The 18,836-nt window shown below is 36.8% G+C and overlaps 1 protein-coding gene across 4 annotated transcripts in view; it reads left to right on the forward strand.

Moving 5' to 3' along the window:
- The window catches only part of INTU (inturned planar cell polarity protein), a 97,367-nt gene that overhangs the window by 66,957 nt on the left and 11,574 nt on the right, over positions 1-18,836 (forward strand). For all 4 annotated transcript variants that reach the window (XM_015139184.3, XM_078002231.1, XM_001104977.5 and 1 more), the window contains exons 9-12: positions 11,341-11,394; positions 15,549-15,611; positions 16,912-17,133; positions 17,790-18,272. In XM_015139184.3, the coding sequence (XP_014994670.1) occupies positions 11,341-11,394; positions 15,549-15,611; positions 16,912-17,133; positions 17,790-18,272 (822 nt within the window). The remainder of the gene's footprint in view (positions 1-11,340; positions 11,395-15,548; positions 15,612-16,911; positions 17,134-17,789; positions 18,273-18,836) is intronic.

An 18,836-nucleotide genomic window follows, 5' to 3' on the forward strand; every position in this document is an offset into this window, starting at 1 on the left:
TAATTACAGCTACTCAGTAGGCTGAAGTGGAAGGATTACTTGAGCCCAGGAGTTGGGCTCCCCACTCTATCATAGTTGCAGTGAGCTATGATTGTACCGCTGTACTACAGTGGGGCAACAGGGTGAGACCCTATCTCAGGAAAGGAAAGGAAAAAGGAAAAGGAAAAAAGAGGAAAAAAGGAAGAGAAAAGAAAAAAGGAAAGGAGAAGGAAAGGGGAAAGGAAAGGGGGAGGGAAGAGGGACGGAAGGATGTAAGTGTTCAATATAGGTAGAAACATAGAAAGTAACTAGATAACTTTACCTTTAAAAGAGAAAGACCCATATCTTGAAAGTGGTGGTAATTACACAATTGCATATCTTCATCAAAACAAACTATACACTTAAAATGGGTGCAGTTTATTTGAATGTACATTCTGTCTCAATAAAGTTGATACTTTAAAAAAAAAAAAAAAAAAAAAGAGAAAGACCCTGGTTCCAAAGACTGTCTCATGTCCATTCTCATTCGGGGGTCTTTTTTCCTCAGCCACAGGGCCCATGCCCACTTCATGAGTCAGAAGGTACCATCTCTTGAGGCTTGCCATTCTACCTGGCCATTACCTAGGTTCTTGCCCCTCTGTCAGAATTTCTTCATTAAAGAAACCTCTTCCCTCAAAATATATAGTCCCTTCTTTCTGTAATAGTAGAGGTACTTAATGTTTTAGGGGTAGTGTGTTTAGAATTTAGATACATTAAGATTAAATATTATCTTTCCTCAAAAAAGTTTAAGATGTTCTTAAATATTGTCTATTGGGGGCTTACAGATTGCATGTGAAGGCTACCTCTTTTTCATTGAGAGTTTTGTTAATTTAGCATATATTTCTTTAAAAGATTTATATGCTTTTCTTTATTTCACCCTAAAAGAATATCAAATTGAGAAATCACTGTGTGAATTCTGGTATATATTTTTAATTCATTGCCTTAAAACATAGCTGTTGCTTATCTTGTCATTGCTTTGGCTGCTTTTATCCTTGTTACATCTAACACTACTGTGTGGAGATCAGTGTTCATTGTGCCGGTTCCTCAAGTCTGTGCCGTGCTTTGCAGAATGCAGAAAAACCTCTAGATGTGCACAGGCAAGTTGAGCAGGTGAAATTAATACACAGGAAACAGTGAGGATCTGGCTTAGTTGTTTTCTATATTTTGTAGTCCAGTTAGGAGATTGAGAACAATACTTTTGGGAAGAGAGCTAGATACCTTCTGCTAAAGTAGTCTAAAGCTCTATTTGATTAATATAAAATTTGAATAACAACAATTGAAGCTTTTTTTTTTAATTCTATTTTTTACTGCAGTTTCAGGTTCACAGTAAAATTGAGAGAAAGGTATAGATTTCCCACATGCCCCCTTCCCCCATACATCACACATGCATAGCCTCTCCATTATCAACATTCCCCCACCACAGGGGTACAGTTGTTATAATTGATGAACCTACATTGACACATCATAATAACCCAAAGTCCATCATTTACATTAGGGTTCATTCTTGGTGGTGTACATTCTATGGATTTAGACAGATTATAATGACATGGATCCATCCTTGTAGTATTATACAGAGTAGTTTCGCAGCCCCGGAAATCCTCTGTGTTCTGCCTATCCCTCTTTTTCATCCCTCCCTTTCCATTAACCGCTGGAAACAATTGATCTTTTCACTGCCTCCATCGTTTTGCATTTTCCAAAATGTTATATAGTTGTAATCATATAGTATGTAGCCTTTTCAGATTGGATTCTTTCACTTGGTAATACATATTTTAAGTTCCTCTTTGTCTTTTTACGGCTTGATAGCTCATTTCTTTTTAACGCTGAATAGTATTTCATTGTTCAGATGTACCACAGTTTATTCATCCATTCGCTGAAAATCTTGGTTGCTTCCACGTTTGGACAATTAATTCTTGGTCAAACAGCAAGAGAATGTTTAGTTTTGTAAGAAACTACCAAACTGTCTTCTGAAGTGGCTGTATTTTGTATTCCTACCAGCAATGAATGAGAGTTCCTGTTGTTCCATATCCTTGTCAGTACTTAGTGTTGTCAGTATATTGGATTTGGGTCATTCTACTGTGTGTCTAGTTCTGTCTCATTGTTATTTTAATTTGCATTTCCCTGATGACCATATGATATGGAACATCTTTTCATGTGCTTATTTGCCTTCTGAATATCTTCTTTGGTGAACTGTTTGTTAAGGCCTTTGGCCCATTTTTTTAAATTCAATCGGTTTTTGGGGAAGAAGTGGTGTTTGGTTACATGAATAAGTCCTTTAATGACGATTTCTGTGATTTTGGTTCACCCACCACGCAAGGAGTGTACACTGTACCTAATGTGTAGTATTTTATCTCTTGCCACCCCCTGCTCTTTCCCCCAAGTTCCTAAAGTCCAATGTATCATTCTTAAGTCTTTGCATCCTCATAGCTTAGCTCCCACATATGAGTGAGAACATACGATGTTTGGTTTTCCATTCCTGAGTTACTTCACTTAGAATAATAGTCTCCAATTCCATCCAGATTGCTGCAAATGCCATTATTTTGTTCCTTTTTCTGGCTGAGTGGTGTTCCATGGTATATATATACCACATTTTCTTTATCCACTCATTGATTAATGGGCGTCTGGTTCCATATTTTTGCAATTGTGAATTGTGCAGCTATAAACGTGTGTGCAAATATCTTATTCGTATAATGATTTCTTTTCCTCTGAGTAGATACCTAGTAGTGGGATTGCTGGATCAACCAGCAGATCTACTTTTAGTTAAGGAATCTCTACAGTGTTTTCCATAGTGGTTGTACTAGTTTACATTCCCACCAACAGTATAAAAGTGATCCCTTTTTGCCACATCCACACCAACATCTATTTTTCTTTTTATTATGGCCATTGTTGCAGGAGTGAGGTGGTATCGCATTGTGGTTTTGATTTGCATTTCTCTGATAGTTAATGATGTTGATCATTTTTCCATATGCTGGTTAGCCATTTGTATATCTTCTTTTGAGAACTGTCTGTTCATCTCCTCAGCCCACTTTTTGATGGGATTGTTTTTTTCTTGCCGATTTGAGTTCCTTGTAGATTCTGGATATTAGTCCTTTGTCAGATGTATAGATTGTGAAGATTTTCTCCCACTCTGTGGGGTGTTAACTCTGCTGATTATTTATTTTGCTATTCAGAAACTTTTTAGTTTAATTAAGTCCCATCTATTTATCTTTGTTTTTGTTGCATTTGCTTTTGGGTTCTTGGTCATGAAGCCTTTGCCCAAGCCAATGTCTAGAAGGGTTTTTCCAATGTTACCTTCTAGCATCTTTGTGGTTTCACGTCTTAGATTTGTTTAAGTCTTTGAATCATCTCGAGTTCTTTAAGCATTTGTTTATCTGGAAAAGACTATATCTTTTCTTCATTTACGAAGCTTCGTTTCACTGGATACAAAATTCTTGGCTGATAATAGTTTTGTTTAAAGCATCTAAAAATAGGACCCCAATCCCTTCTAGTTTTTTGTGTTTCTGCTGTTAATATGATAGGTTTTCCTTTATAGGTTACGTGATGCTTTTGTCTTACAGCTCTTAAGATTTTTCCTTTGTCTTGACTTTAGATAACTTGATCACTATGTGCCTAGGTGATGATCTTTTTGTGATGAATTTCGCAGGTGTTCTTTGAGCTTCATGTATTTGGATGTTTAGATCTCTAGCAAGGCTGGGGAAATTCTCCTCAATTAATTCCCTCAAATATGTTTTCCAAACTTTTAGATTTCTCTTCTTCCTCAGGAACACCAATTATTCTTAGGTTTGGACGTTTAACATAGTCCCGAACTTCTTGGAGGCTTTGTTCATTTTTTTTTTAATTCCTTTTTCTTTGTGTTTGATGGATTGGGTTAATTCAAAAGCCTTTTCTTCAAGCTCTGAAGTTCTTTCTTCTGCTTGTTTGATTCTGTTATGAGAGTTTCCAGTATATTTTGTATTTCTCAAAGTGTGTCCTTGATTTCCAAAAGTTGTGACTGTTTTTTATTTATGCTATCTGTTTCACTGAAGAATTTTCCTTTCATATCCCATATAATGTTTTTCATTTCTTTAAGCTGGACTTCATGTTTCTCGGGTGCCTTCTTGATTAGCTTAATAATTGACCTTCTGAATTCTTTTTCTGGCAATTCAGAGATTTCATCTTGGTTTAGATCTATCGTTGGTGAGCTGGTATGATCTTCTGAAGGTGTTAAAAAAAAAAACCTTGGCCGGGCGCGGTGGCTCAAGCCTGTAATCCCAGCACTTTGGGAGGCCGAGACGGGCGGATCACAAGGTCAGGAGATCGAGACCATCCTGGCTAACACGGCGAAACCCCGTCTCTACTAAAAACACACACAAAAAATTAGCCGGGCGAGGTGGCAGCGCCTGTGGTCCCAGCTACTCGGGAGGCTGAGGCAGGAGAATGGCGGGAACCCGGGAGGCAGAGCTTGCAGTGAGCTGAGATCTGGCCACTGCACCCCAGCCTGGGCGACAGAGGGAGACTCCGTCTCAAAAAAAAAACAAAAACAAAAACAAACAAACAAACAAACAAAAAAAAACCTTGTTTTCTCATATTACCAGAATTGTTTTTCTGGTTCCTTCTCATTTGGGTAGACTATGTCAGAGTGAAGATCTGGGATTCGTGGGCTGCTATTCAGATTCTTTTGTCCCATGGGATGATCCCTTGATGTGGTGTTCTTCCCCTTCCCCTAGGAATGGAGCTTCCTGAGAGCTGAACTGTAGTGATGGTTTTTGCTCTTCTTGGTCTAGCCACCCAGCAGAGCTACCGGGCTCCAGGCTGGTACTGAGAAGTGTCTGCAAAGAGTCCTATGATGTGATCCATCTTCAGGTCTTGCAGCCGTGGATATCAGCACCTGCTCCAATGCAGGTAGCAATGGAGTGAAGTGGACTCTGTAAGGTGTCCCTGGTTGTGTTTTTGTTTAGTGCACTGGTTTTGTGTTGGCCTCCAGTCAGGAGGTGGCACTTTCAAGAGTGCATCAGCTGCAGTCATCTAGGGAGGATGTAAACTTGCCCTAGGGACACCTGGTTAAGTATTCAGGTTTCTCAGGCAGTGGGCAGAGCCATAGAGCTCCCAAGAGATTATGACCTTTGTCTTTGGCTACCAGAGTAGGTAGAGAAATACTACTAGGTGGAGACAGGGATAGGCCCGAGCTTGTTATTGTCTGAGCTTCAACTCTTCTTGGGCAGGGCTTGCCGCAGCTGCTGTGGGGGATGGAGGTGCAGTTCCCAGTCCAATGGAGTTGTATTCCTAGGGGGGATTATGGCTGCCTCTGCTGAGTCATACAGGTCACCAGGGAAGTAGGGGAAAACCGGCAGTCACGGGCCTTACCCCTCTCCCACACAGCCTGCAGTCCTAAAAGCCAGTCTCACTCCCACCATGCCCCCTCAACAGCACCGGGTCTATTTCTAGGCAGCCAGTGACCAGGGCTTAGAACTTGCCCCAGACCAGGAGCCTCCCCATTGAGAAAGCAAGCAGACTCATAGTTTTTCAGCATCTCAGAGAGCCTGCAGCAGTGATCCAGTTCCTTCAAAGGGTCTACGGATTTTCTCAGCTTTCCTGGTATGTTTCTGCCATAGTTCTTGGAGCAAAAGTTCACGATGTGAATGTCCACATGCAGCCCTGTCCATTCGAGCAAGAGTTGCAAACTAGTCTTGCCTCCTATCTGCCATCTTAATCCTATTCTCAACCATTTTTAAATTTTTTTGTATGTGTTCTTATTGTGGAGTTTTAAGAGGTCTTTGTATATTTTAGATAATGGTTCTTTATCAGATGTGTCTTTTTCAAATATTTTCTCCCAGTCTGCGGCTCATCTTATTCTATTGACATCGTATTTTGCAGAGCAATAGTTTTTAGTTTAATGAAGTCTAGCTTATCAGTTTCATGGATTGTGGTTTTGGTGTTGTATCTAAAAAGTTAGTGTCAGACCCAATGTCATCTAAATTTTCTCCCATGTTCTAGGAATTTTATAGTTTAGCATTTTACATTTAGACATATGGTCCACTTAGAGTTAATTTTTGTGTAGGGTGTATGGTGTGTGTCTAGATTGATATTTTTTATATGGGTGCCCAGCTGTTCTAGCACCATTTGTTGAAAAGACCATTTTTCCTTTTTACATTGTATTTGTTCCTTTGTCAAAGATCAGTTGACAGTATTTATGTGGGTGTATTTGTGGACTCTGTGTTCCATTCATGTATTTATCTGTTCTTTCACCAATAATACAATGTCTTGATGACTGTAGGTTTATATTAAGTCTTAAAGTAGGATAGTATCAGTCCCAAGCCTTTGTTCTTGTCATTCAATATTGTACTGGCTATTCTTGGTCTTTTGCTTCTCCATATAAACTTTAGAATACCTAGTTGGAATTTTGATTGGGATTGCATTGCATATATAGATCAAGTTGTGAAGAACTGACATCTTGACAATATTGAGTCTTCTATCCTTGAACATGGAATATCTCTCCATTTGTTTAGTTCTCCTTGGATTTCATTTATCAGAGTATGGTAGTTTTCCTCATATAGATATTGTGTATACTTTGTTAAATTTATAACTAAGTATATTTTATTTTTGGGAATGCTAAGGTATGTGATATTGTGTTTTTAATTTCAAATTCCACTTATTCATTGCTGGTATATAGGAAAGCAATTGACTTTTATGCTGGGTACAGTGACTCGTGCCTGTAATCCCAGTGCTTTGGGAGGCTGAGATGGGCGGATTGCTTGAGGTCAGGAGTTCAAGACCAGCCTGGCCAACATAGTGAAACCCCACCTCTACCAAAAAATACAAAATAAGCCAAGTGTGGTGGCACATGCCTGTAGTCCCAGCTACTCAGGAGGCTGAGGTGGGAGAATCACTTGAACCCGGGAAGCAGAGGTTCCTTATATACTGATACAGTATATAAGGTTAATATAGAAAATTGTAATATATAAGATTGTGTCAATTCTTTCAGATTTTCTATGTAAACAATCATGTCATCTATGAACAAAGACAGTTTTATTTCTTCCTTCCCAATCATTTATTTCGTGTTCTTGCCTTATTGCATTAGCTAGGCCTCCCAGTATGATGTTGAAAAGGAGTGGTGGTAGGGAACATCCTTTCCCCTTTCTGATCTTAGGAAGTATCTCATTTCTCACCATTAACTATGAAGTTAACTAGGTTTTTTGTAGATATTCTTTATCAAGATGAAGAAGTTTCCCTCTATTCCTAGTATACTAAGAGTTTTTATCATGAAGGGGTATCGGATTTTATCAAATGCTTTTTCTGCATATATTGATAGAATCATGTGTTTTTTTTAAGCCCATTGATTTGATGGATTACATTAATTGGTTTTTGAATGTCAAACCTGCCTTGCATACCTGCGATAAATCTCCCTTGGCTGTGGTGTATATTTCTTTTTAGACATTGTTGGATTCCCTCTGCTAATATTTTATTGGAGGTTTTTGAATCTGTGTTCATGAAAGATACTGGTCTGTCTTTTTTTGTTTGTTTGTTTGCTCTTATAATGTCTTTGTCTAGTTTTAGTATTAGGATAATGCTGACCTCATAGATTGAGTTAGGAAGTATTCCCTCTGTTTCTGTCTTCTGAAAGAAATTATAGAGAATTGGTATAATTTCTTATTTAAATGTTTGGTAGAATTCACCAGTCTACCCATCTGGGCCTGGTGCATTCTGCTTTTGCAAGTTGATTAAATCGTTATTGATTCAATTTCTTTAATAAGTATAGACCAATTTATAGTATCTGTTTCTTCTGGTATCATTCAAGGAATTTTTCCATTCCATCTAGGTTATCAAATTTGTGAGCATGGGGTTGTTTACAGTATTCTTCTCCTATCCTTTTAATGTCCATGGACTCTGTACTAATGCCCCCACTTTCATTTCTGCTTTAGTAATTTGTGTCCTCTCTATTTTTATCTTAGTTAGGCTAGAGGCTTATACATTTTATTGATTTTTTTTCGAAGAACCAGCTTTTGGTTTCATTGATTTTTCTCTATGGCTTTCCTGTTTTCATTGTCATTGATTTCTCCTCTAATTTTTTATTATTTCTGCTCTTCTGCATATTTTAGATTTAATTTGCTTTTTGTTTAGTTTCTTAAAATAGAAACTTAGATTATTGATTTCAGATCTCTCTTTTTTTAATATATGCATTTAATGCTATAAATTTCCCCCGAACACCACTTTTGCTGTACCACATAAGTTTTGATAAGTTGTGATTTCATTTTTTTTAGTTCAAAATATTTTTAAGACCTTCACTTTATACTGAAACATTCGGAGACATGAGAGTAAATTATTAAACCTCATTGTTTTAGACCAATAAAGCCCTATCTGTTTAAATTGCCAATTACTTATTTAAGGCAGTATAGCACAGCAGTTTAATAGTCAAGATTCTCTACTCAGTGTATTTTAAATTTTCAGCTTGAACAGTAGTTACATGAACTTAAGTTCGTTTTCCTTAATGGCTTCATTGAGATATTTCACATACCATAGAATTTTCTCATTTAAAATGTACAATCCAATATTTTTAGTCTGTTCATAGAGCTGCCTAACCATCACCACAATCAATTTTAGAACATTTCACCATCTAATAAAGAAATTCCGTGACCATTAGTAGTTATTTACTTCTCTCTTTCCCCTCCCAATTTCTTCTTCTCCCTACCCCTCCAGCCACAGGCAATCATTTGCATAGTTTCATTTCTGTAAGCTTACCTGTTCTAAATATATTTTTTAAATTTGACTCATCTTATCTGTGATTGTAATTCCTTTGACCAACATTTCCTCATTCATCCTCTCCCCTAACTAACCAAGCCTTTAGTAATCACCATTCTACTCTCCTGTGATATCAGCTTTTTTACGTTCCACATATGAGTGAGATCATGTGGTAGTTGTCTTTCTGTGCCTGGCTTACTTCATTTAACATGATGCCCTCTAGGTTAATCTGTATTGTCATAAATGACAGGATTTTGTTCTTTTTTATGGCTGAATAGTATTCCATTATGTACATATAGCACATTTTCTTTATCCATTCATCTGTCGATGAACACTTAGGTTGATTCCATTTCTCTTGAGATTTCTCATTGTAGTAAAAACAGTAGGATTTATTGACTATGTATCTTCCCATAGAAAATATTAAGGAATTTAATGCCTTAAGAAATCTAGTTAAAGGCCAGGTGTGGTGGCTTATGCCTGTAATCCCACCACTTTGGGAGGCCGAAGCGGGCAGATCACCTGAGGTTGGGAGTTCAAGACCAGCCTGACCAACATGGAGAAACCCCGTCTCTACTAAAAATACAAAATAAGCTGGCCGTGGTGGTGCATGCTTATAATCCCAACTACGTGGGAAGCTGAGGCAGGAGAATCACTTGAACCTGGGAGGCGGAGGTTGCGGTGAGCTGAGGTCACACCATTTCACTCCAGCCTGGGCAACCAGAGTGAAACTACGTCCAAAAAAGAAATCTAGTTTAAAACGTGTGTGAGGCCGGTCACGGTGGCTCACACCTGTAATCCCAGTACTTTGGGAGGCTGAGGTGGGCGGATCACAAGGTCAGGAGATCAAGACCATCCTGGCTAACATGGCAAAACCCCGTCTCTACTGAAAATACAAAAAATTAGCCGGGCGTGGTGGTGGGCGCTGTAGTCCCAGCTACTTGGGAGGCAGAGGCAGGAGAATGGCGTGAACCCAGGAGGCAGAGCTTGCAGTGAGCCAAGATTGAGCCACTGGCACTCCACCTTGGGCATCAGAGGGAGACTCCATCTCAAAAAAAAAAAAAAAAAATCGTGTGTGGGGTAACTTATGCCTGGCAATTTTAGGTGGAAATAGTTATTTTTGCTTGCTTATTTTTAAAAACAAACTAAATAGTTATTTTTAACTTGGAAAAAACTTATTTGTTCCAGGTTTAGTATATGATGAGGTCTTACTTTAGTTTTTCTTCCCAGGTATTTGAGAATTTCCTCATTTTGGTTTTTTTTTTTTTTTCCAATCATATTTTCCTAGGGTACAGTGAAATAATTAAGAGAAAGATATTTTTATATTTTCATTTAAGGAATATAAACAAACATATATATTATAGTAATATTGTACATTAATTAGCCTGTAGAGTTTAGTAGCAGGAATAGTAACTCATTGAACAGTTTCTGAGATCAAATACCACAAATCTGTAATTTTTTGTCCTGTGGTTTTTCACAAGACAGACTAATAGCCACAAAAAAAGGGAACCTGAAGTATTTGCTAGATGCAGAAAAATGTAGGTCACAAATGAGTAATAACTCATACTGTGTGAAAAGCATTGAAAGGCATGACTAATATTTCAAAAGCTTTTGTCATCTCAGTAAGACACAGTTAGTGTGTGAAACAGTCCTGCAGAGAGTGCCTTGGCCTTTAAAGAAAAAAAAAAAGATTCTCTGGGAGGCGGATCGCAGTGAGCTGAGATTGCACCACTGCACACTAGCCAGGGCGACAGAGCGAGATTCCATCTCAAAAAAAAAGGGGGGGTTCTTATTCACAAATAGCATGTATGCTATAAAATTCAATTGCCTATAGTTTTGATTTATATATATATTTGTATTACAGATTAAACTTCAGATTAAATTTATTCTGTTTTTAAATTTGGAATGCTTCAAAGAAGAACAAAGGTGATACATGACAGAGCTCAGGCAATTTCCATAAAAACAAAACCCAAATCCTAAGTAAGAGTTTTTTTTCTGATAACTCTCTGGGATAGTTGAACTGTGCCAGATTCCAGAGGAACACTTGCCTTTGTGTTTTAATCTAGGAATAAAGATTGACAACCCTTGAATGCAAAACATTGTGTCCAGGAGAAAGACAGGGAAGAATGTTGATATTTTTCAAGAATCCAACCGTTGAGTAATATACAAAAAATGGAGAAACAAGAACAACTCAAAATAAGTTGGCTACCTTAAGACTGATTTTCACTTTCTTCTATGAAATCAAAAGGGTTAAATTAATTTCTAACTTAAAACTGGAAAGCAACTTCTGAAGCTCATAAATTTACTATGCATTGAATATATGCTGAAGACCCATTTTGCAGTTATTGAGATTTAGTTGAAATATGCTATGTTAAATGAGTAAGTTGTTTTATGTTTGCAAAGCTTAAAAACAATATGTTAAATAAGTAAACTTTTATAATTGCAAAGCTTGAAAACATTATGTTCCATTTTGAGACATTTCTTAAGTAACACAAAGGAGAAAGATACTCAATTTTCAAGTAGTAATTAAGCACTTTTTGTATGGCCATTACTAAAAAAGTAACTAATATGAGTCAAATGCTTATGTTACTCTCTTTTTTTTTTTTTTTAACATAGATGGAATTAGACATGGCATTAAGTGACTTGGAGGCTGCAGATTTTGCAGAACTGGTAAGAGAAGGAGTAAGTTTTACAAAAGCCTCAATGTTGAATTCTTGTTTTGTATACCAGTCATTATTCTAAATATTTACCAAGTGGATATATAATAATCTTGAAATACACATTAGTCCTCTGTTTTGACTGTGACAAAATCCATTTTCTTGCCTTAGGATTTTCTACTCAGTTGAAATAGTTGTTACACAATGTATATTATGGGATTAAAAATGATTGATTACACTGGTGTCACTAAGAACTAAGTTTTTGAGGAAAACAAATATAAATGTAATACTGATTAAGTTAAATAAGAACCCTGTAGAGCTGTACTTAAATTGGAAGTCTCAATATGGTTTTTAATATTTTAATTATTGTATTTCCTAGCTATGTCCAATGAAAAGGCCTAGCAATAGTGACCGTCGCAGTAATGATAAGTACCACTAATACCCAGGCCATGGTGTATAAATAACATTTCTCACCAAAAGGAACCAGGACTCCTCAAGAATTGGCTCATTCAAACTTGGGGCTGAAAATGTACAAGATAAGTCTGAGAACATCTTGTCGTATCAGAAATTCAGAAGGCTTTCCAAAAATTAATAGGGTTATGGTAGAGCTCAAATTGTCATGAGACAACTTGAAGAGGCTCCCTGTTGAACATCTATAAGGAAATACCTACAACAGATTGAAACACATCAGATATGTATAAGTTCATAAGTGCATAAAGATACTAAAAACAAAAAAAAAGAAACTTGCTAGTCAACTTTGGAGAATATGAGGGCATCAACTTGTTTTTGTGAAAACTGTTAAATGAAGAAAAATCAGACATTTATCCTGCCTTTCCTGTCTAAACCATATGTCAAGGTTACCAAACGGAGGTGAAGGAGAGCTTCTTTTAATGAAAGTAGTCTAACTGAAATGTCAAGAAAGACACAGAATTGGAATATCACCATTTTGCAGTCCCTCAATGAATTAATGGATCTAGGCAATGGTCATCAACAGCTATTAATATCACAAACAGAAAAGCAACAGATAATATGTTGTTCCTGATGGAAGCACACAGACCACCTATAAAATATGCTTGATGAGGCCTCAAGATCTAACTACTAATTTATAGGAAATACCATTGAAAAGGGGGCATGTTAAATGACCCCATTTGGGGAAGAGGGGTTGCAGTCAGCAAAATCCAGACTGGCAAATACTGCAGGACAGTTTCTTCTCCAAATAAATTAGAAAAGGGTGGTCTGAAGTTGGGGAGAAGGGAGAGAAGTTGAGAGAGAACTCAGTTACAAGAGACTGAATATTATCAACCAAGTGTATATATGTCCTTTCGTAGATCCTAATTCAAACAAAGTTTTAAAAACATCTATGAGACAACGAATCTCATAGATTAGGCTGAATCTATTCATGAGTCTCATACATTCAAGGAAATGTAAGCACAAATGACTGGGTATTAGATGAAAATAATTCTTTATATTGTGATAATGGTATTATGATTATATGTATTTTTAAATTCCTTCTGTTTTATACATACATTCTGAAGTGTTTACAGATGAAATGATATAATATCTGGTATTGGTTTTGAAATAATTCAGCAGGAGGAAGGGAAGATGATGATACAGGTGAAACAAGATGAGCCATGGACTGGTCATAGTTAAACCTGGGTGGTGATGGCTATACAGGAACTAATTATACAATTCCCTTTTTGTATACGCTGAAATTCTCAGTAATAAAAGTTCTTTTACAAAGTAAATGGGAAGTAAGGGAAGTAAAAACCATAAGGTGTGGATTATTCTCAAGAAGATTGCCAGTGAAATTGGGAGGAGAATGTTAACTTGAAGGGGTAACTGAGTCTTAACAAACACCCTAAACAAATGGAAGGGTGTTTTGTCTGTAAAAACAATAGAAATTTAGGCATGGTAAACTCTTATGGCTCATAATTTTTTGAGTAATGGAAAATGTTTAGATGGATATTAACCATTAGGAGCAGTTCAGAACTAAAATATTAAAATATCTGATTTTTGGAACTTACATCCAGTGTTTAATTTAAAAATCTAATTCCTGCCTTTATAGAACACTATTTTAATGAGCAGTGGAATTAACAATATTTTCTATGGTTAAAGATAATCTATTGGGATTCCTAGATACAGTAAAAACAAAACAAACAAACAAAAAAAACCACAATTCATAAAAGAAAAAATGGATAAATTGAGAATGTAAAATGGTACAACTACTTTGGAAGACAGTTGGCAATTTCTTAATAACCTAAACATATACCTACCATATAATTCAACCAGTCTGTTCCTGTCTTTTTAAACCAAGAGAACTGAAAGCATATGTAATACAAAGACCTGTATACAAAATAACTTTATTTGTAATAGCCAAAAAGTGGAAACAACTCAAATAACTTAACTGTCCATCAGCAGGTGTGAATACCAGAACAAATTCTGGTATATCCAGGAATGGACTACTACTCAGAAAAAAAGTTGGTTTAGGGAGGTGCTGAGGGAACTGTTCTACATTTCGATTTTGGTGGTGCTTACATAGCTGTATGCATTTGTCAAAACTCACAGAACACTTCACATTGAATTTTGCCTTAATTAAAAAAATATGAAAATAAGGATCTATTCTATACTTTTTGGTGAAATTAAAGATTTAATCCTAATGCTGTGTTTTCCTTAGTTTTTAAAAATTATTATTAAGGTGTAATTTACATTCAGTAAATTCTTCTTTCCCCTTTATAGTCAACCCCTCTCTATACCCCCAACCTCTGGCAATCACTGATCTGTGTTCTGTCCCCATGATTTGCCTTTTCCAGGATGTCATATAAAGTGAGTCATCCTGCTCAACCTGGCCGTAATGCTGCTCTGGTTGCTCAGCACACCCCTCTTCTCGTACCTGGGCATCCCTGCCCTGTTCAGCCCCATTGCTGCCAACTATTTGGTTCCTGCTCCGTGGTCAGGCCTCTGACAGCCCCTTTGAATAAACCAGACACTCCACATGTGTCTTGAGAATGTAAATAAATAAATAATCATACAGTAGGTAATTTTTGTGTCTGGCTTTAACTTAGCATAATGGATTTAAGATTCATTCCTGCTACTGTGCAGGCAGTTCAGTACTTAATATTGCTGAATAGTAGTATTCCATCATATACATGTATCACAATTTGTTTATCCATTCCCTGACTGAGGAATGGCTGTGTTATTTCCAGTTTTTAGTTTTCTTTAGGTTTCGTTGGGTTTTTTAAGAAGAAAAAAAGCTTATAAAAGTAATAGCTGTGTACAGGGTGAAGCTCTAAGCATGGTTATTAAAAGCAAATACCTTCGCTTATCCCTTTCTCTCACTTCCATCCCCAGGTGTAACTGCTCTTATGGATTGGAATGTATCCTTCCAGACCTTTTTCCATATACATACATTCCCACACACAAACCAACACACATGTATATAGTTGGTGGGGATGCTATTTTTAACAGAAATCAGATGATAGTGTATATTTTGTTCTGCAGCTTGCATTCTTTACTGAGCAGTGTATCTGAAACCTTTTATGCCTGCTCATATAGATCAATCATATTTTTTTAACATATCTGTGATATTCTGTGGTATATCTAGTTTTGCTGGCCATTCCTCTATTGTTGAATATCATGTTATCTCTGATTTTTCCATATTACAAATAATCCAACTGTTAGCTTTTTATATAAAAATCATGATTCCATTGCTTGAGTATTCCTGTAGATTTCTAGAAGTAGAATTATTCAAAGGGTATGTATACTTAATTTTTTTTACATACTACTCAGTAGCTTGCAAATAGGTTGCATCAATTAGTGCTTTCAAAAATAGCATATGGTAATATTGGATACTGTAGATGATGTAGAGTAAAAGTTTTTTGTCCTAAAAAGGTATGTTGTAAGAAATCCCTCATAGAGTAACAGATTTTATGTTCTTAATGTCTCTAATCAAGCATCTTAAAAGAATAAAAAATAAGGTTGTTCTCAGTGAAATAAACATATACATATTATATTTCATCCTAATACTCTAGTATATTGATTTCTAAAGATGACACTATGAAAAGTTTAGTTACTAAAGAATATAATTTTCATTTTAACTATTATAGCTTAATTGGAATTTTTATCACAAAAAAATAAAAATATAAAATCCACTATGAATTTTTCCCCCAGTCTGAGGATTACTATGACATGAGGCGGCTGTATACAATTTTGGGGTCTTCTCTATTTTACAAGGTAAGTTGAAGCTGGAAGTCTAAATGTCCAGCATTGTATAAACAGACCTAAATTGTCAAAAATTTTACAAACATGAAAAATACATTTATCTCTTTTCTTTTAAATGTAGGTACCATAAGATTAAGATCTTTCTCACTTTAGAGACAGGGTCTCGCTCTGCCACCTAGGCTAGAGCGCAGGGTACAGTCATAGCTCACTGCAACATCCAATTTCTGGGCTTAAGCAATTCCGAGGCTCAAGCAATCCTCCTGCCTTGGCCTCCCAAAGTGCTGGGATTACAGGCGTGAGCTACCATGCCTGACCAGATTAAGACCTTAAAACAAGATTTGCATCTACATATTTGTAAATAATAAATATTTATGGTTTCATTGCATTCTAAAGCATTTATAAAGTATTTACAAATGTGCACAGGAGAAACAATACTCAAAGGACCAAGTTTGTAAGAGAGAACAATATTTTTCTGGATTTCCTTTTGAAAGAGTGTATTTTTTATCCTGTGTTGAAAAGTTGGCTGGGCACGGTGGCTGACACCTGTAATTCCATCACTTTGGGGGACCGAGGGAGGTGGATCACCAGAGGTCAGGAGTTCAAGATCAGCATGTCTAACATGGTGAAACCTCATCTCTACTAAAAATCAAAAAAAAAATTACCTGGGCATGGTGGTGCGTGCCTATAATCCCAGCTACTCAGGAGGCTGAGGCAGGAGAATGGCATGAACCTGGGAAGCAGAAGCTGCAGTGAGCTGAGTTCACGCCACTGCACTCCAGCCTGGGCGACAGGGTGAGACTCTGTCTCAAAAAAAAAGAAAAATAACCTACATCTTTTAAATAAATCTTATATAACATTTAGTTCATGTTCATGTAAAGCAAATAAAGCATCAAATGAATTTAAGTACTTTTATTTTTAAAAAAGGATTTTTAAACACAATGTAAAACATATCTAACAAAGAAGCCATAGGGAAGGGTGCACAGTGAAAAGTCTCTGTCATGACCCGTGCTTCTTGACTTTCCATTATCAGAATTCAGTTCTTTTCTAATTTTGCCAAATACTGAAGCTATACTGTGCAGAGGTGATCTTGCTTTGTGCTTAAGTCTGCCTGTTGGTAGACCTTAAGTTATCATTTGAGCTCTACTTTGACCTCAAGAAAAAAAAAAAAATCTACTATATCTTCATTTACACCATTTGAAACTAGAATATTCTAAATCAAGTGAAGAAGTGTTTATAAAACTCTTAGAAATATATTATGGGACTATTGCTTTATATCACTGGTAGACTTTTGCTCTTTGTGGTTAAATTCAAGGGTTATTTGATATGCAATCATTTACCCAAGGATGATCTTATTGATATTGCCGTATACTGTCGCCACTATTGCCTGCTGCCTTTAGCAGCAAAACAAAGAATTGGTCAGTTGATAATATGGAGAGAAGTGTTTCCTCAGTATCACCTCCGACCTTTGGCAGACTCAAGCGCTGAAGTCTTTCCGGAACCTGAAGGAAGATATTTTTTGCTAGTTGTTGGCTTGGTAAGTTTACCTCAGCTTCTTTCTTGGGATTTTTCTTCTTTTCTTTTCTTTTTTTCTTTTCAGCTGGGATTGAGGGATGTAGCGGTAGATAGGTATCTATTGACTGTCTAAATAAATACACAAACAAACATGCTCATGTAAAATTATTCGTTTGTCTAATACCAGTATTCAAGGAAATGTTACATGCCTCATCCATTTAATACTCATGGACAAATATTAATAAAATCTAAGAAAAGATTTTAGCAGGTTTCTAAAGTCTTTTGTTCCCCTTTCTATAGTGGTTTTTTCCATTGGCTTGTTTTGGAGATGGAGGGAGGCATGAAAAGAATATAGAATCAGAAACAGAATAAATGTGCAATTGCAGATGAAAGGACTTCCAGTAACTGAGGCTCTTGACAGCTATCTTAGGGAATTCTGTGTCTCAAAAGAAGTGGTTTGATGGTATATCAAGATAAGGCAGTGTAAGATTGTTTTCAGCTGGGATCAGGAAGCATTGATAATAACCAAAAAGGAAAGATGAGGGAGGAATTTTTAATAATCATCACATGATTATGCCATATGCCTCTATATCTTCAATATTTATAAATTTATACATGCACATTTTATGTAAATATTTTCATGGTAGCTAAACCTACATTTGTATTTTTTCCCTATAGAAACATTATATGCTATGTGTACTATTAGAAGCTGGAGGTTGCGCATCCAAAGCTATTGGGAGTCCTGGACCAGACTGTATATATGTGGATCAGGTCAAAACAACTCTTCACCAGCTGAATGGAGTAGATTCTCGCATAGATGAACGGCTAGCATCTTCTCCAACCCCCTGTTTGTCTTGTGCTGATTGGTTCCTTACTGGATCACGTGAAAAAACAGATAGCTTGACCACTTCCCCTATTCTCAGTAGGCTACAAGGTACTTCCAAAGTAGCAACTTCTCCAACATGCAGAAGAACCCTTTTTGGTGACTATTCCTTAAAGACACGTAAGCCCAGTCCTTCCCGTAGCAGTGGAGGATCTGACAATGGTTGTGAAGGTGGAGAAGATGATGGCTTTAGCCCCCATACTACACCAAATGCAGTACGGAAGCAAAGAGAATCTCAGGGCTCTGATGGTTTAGAAGAAAGGGGGACCTTGCTTAAGGTGTGTACTCATTCAAGTGTGTACATTCTGGGAGCTAAGTTGTCTCTCTAGTCCTTGTTTTATAATTGCAAGACAATTTTTTTAGTGGCATACCATTCTTCATTTGACATGGTGGTTATTTCAATCATTGCTGGCAAACCAATGATTTTGAACCAAAAAGAAAAAGAAATATCAGGCCAGGCATGGCAGATTGCTAGAGGCCAGGAGTTCGAGACCAGCCTGGCCAACGTGGCAAAACCTAGCCTCTAATAAAATTACAAAAAAATTGCCAGGCATGGTGGTGCACACCTGTGATCCCAGATACATCGGGAGGCTGAGGCACAAAAATTGCTTAAACCCAGGAGGCAGAGGTTGCAATGATCTGAGATTGTGCCACCGTATGATTTGTCACTCCAGCCTGGGTGACAGAGTGAGACTCTGTCTCAAAAAAAAAAAAAAAGAGAGAGAGAAATATCAAGTAATAAGACAAGAGTTCCTTGACATCCATATCTGTTTAACAGTACTTAGAAATAGGAAAGCTTTAATTTCAATTTCCGTGTTCATCTCTTTCCTATTTGCAATGAC

The sequence above is a fragment of the Macaca mulatta genome, chromosome 5 (genome assembly GCF_049350105.2).
Source record: "Macaca mulatta isolate MMU2019108-1 chromosome 5, T2T-MMU8v2.0, whole genome shotgun sequence".
Classification (NCBI taxonomy): domain Eukaryota; kingdom Metazoa; phylum Chordata; class Mammalia; order Primates; family Cercopithecidae; genus Macaca; species Macaca mulatta.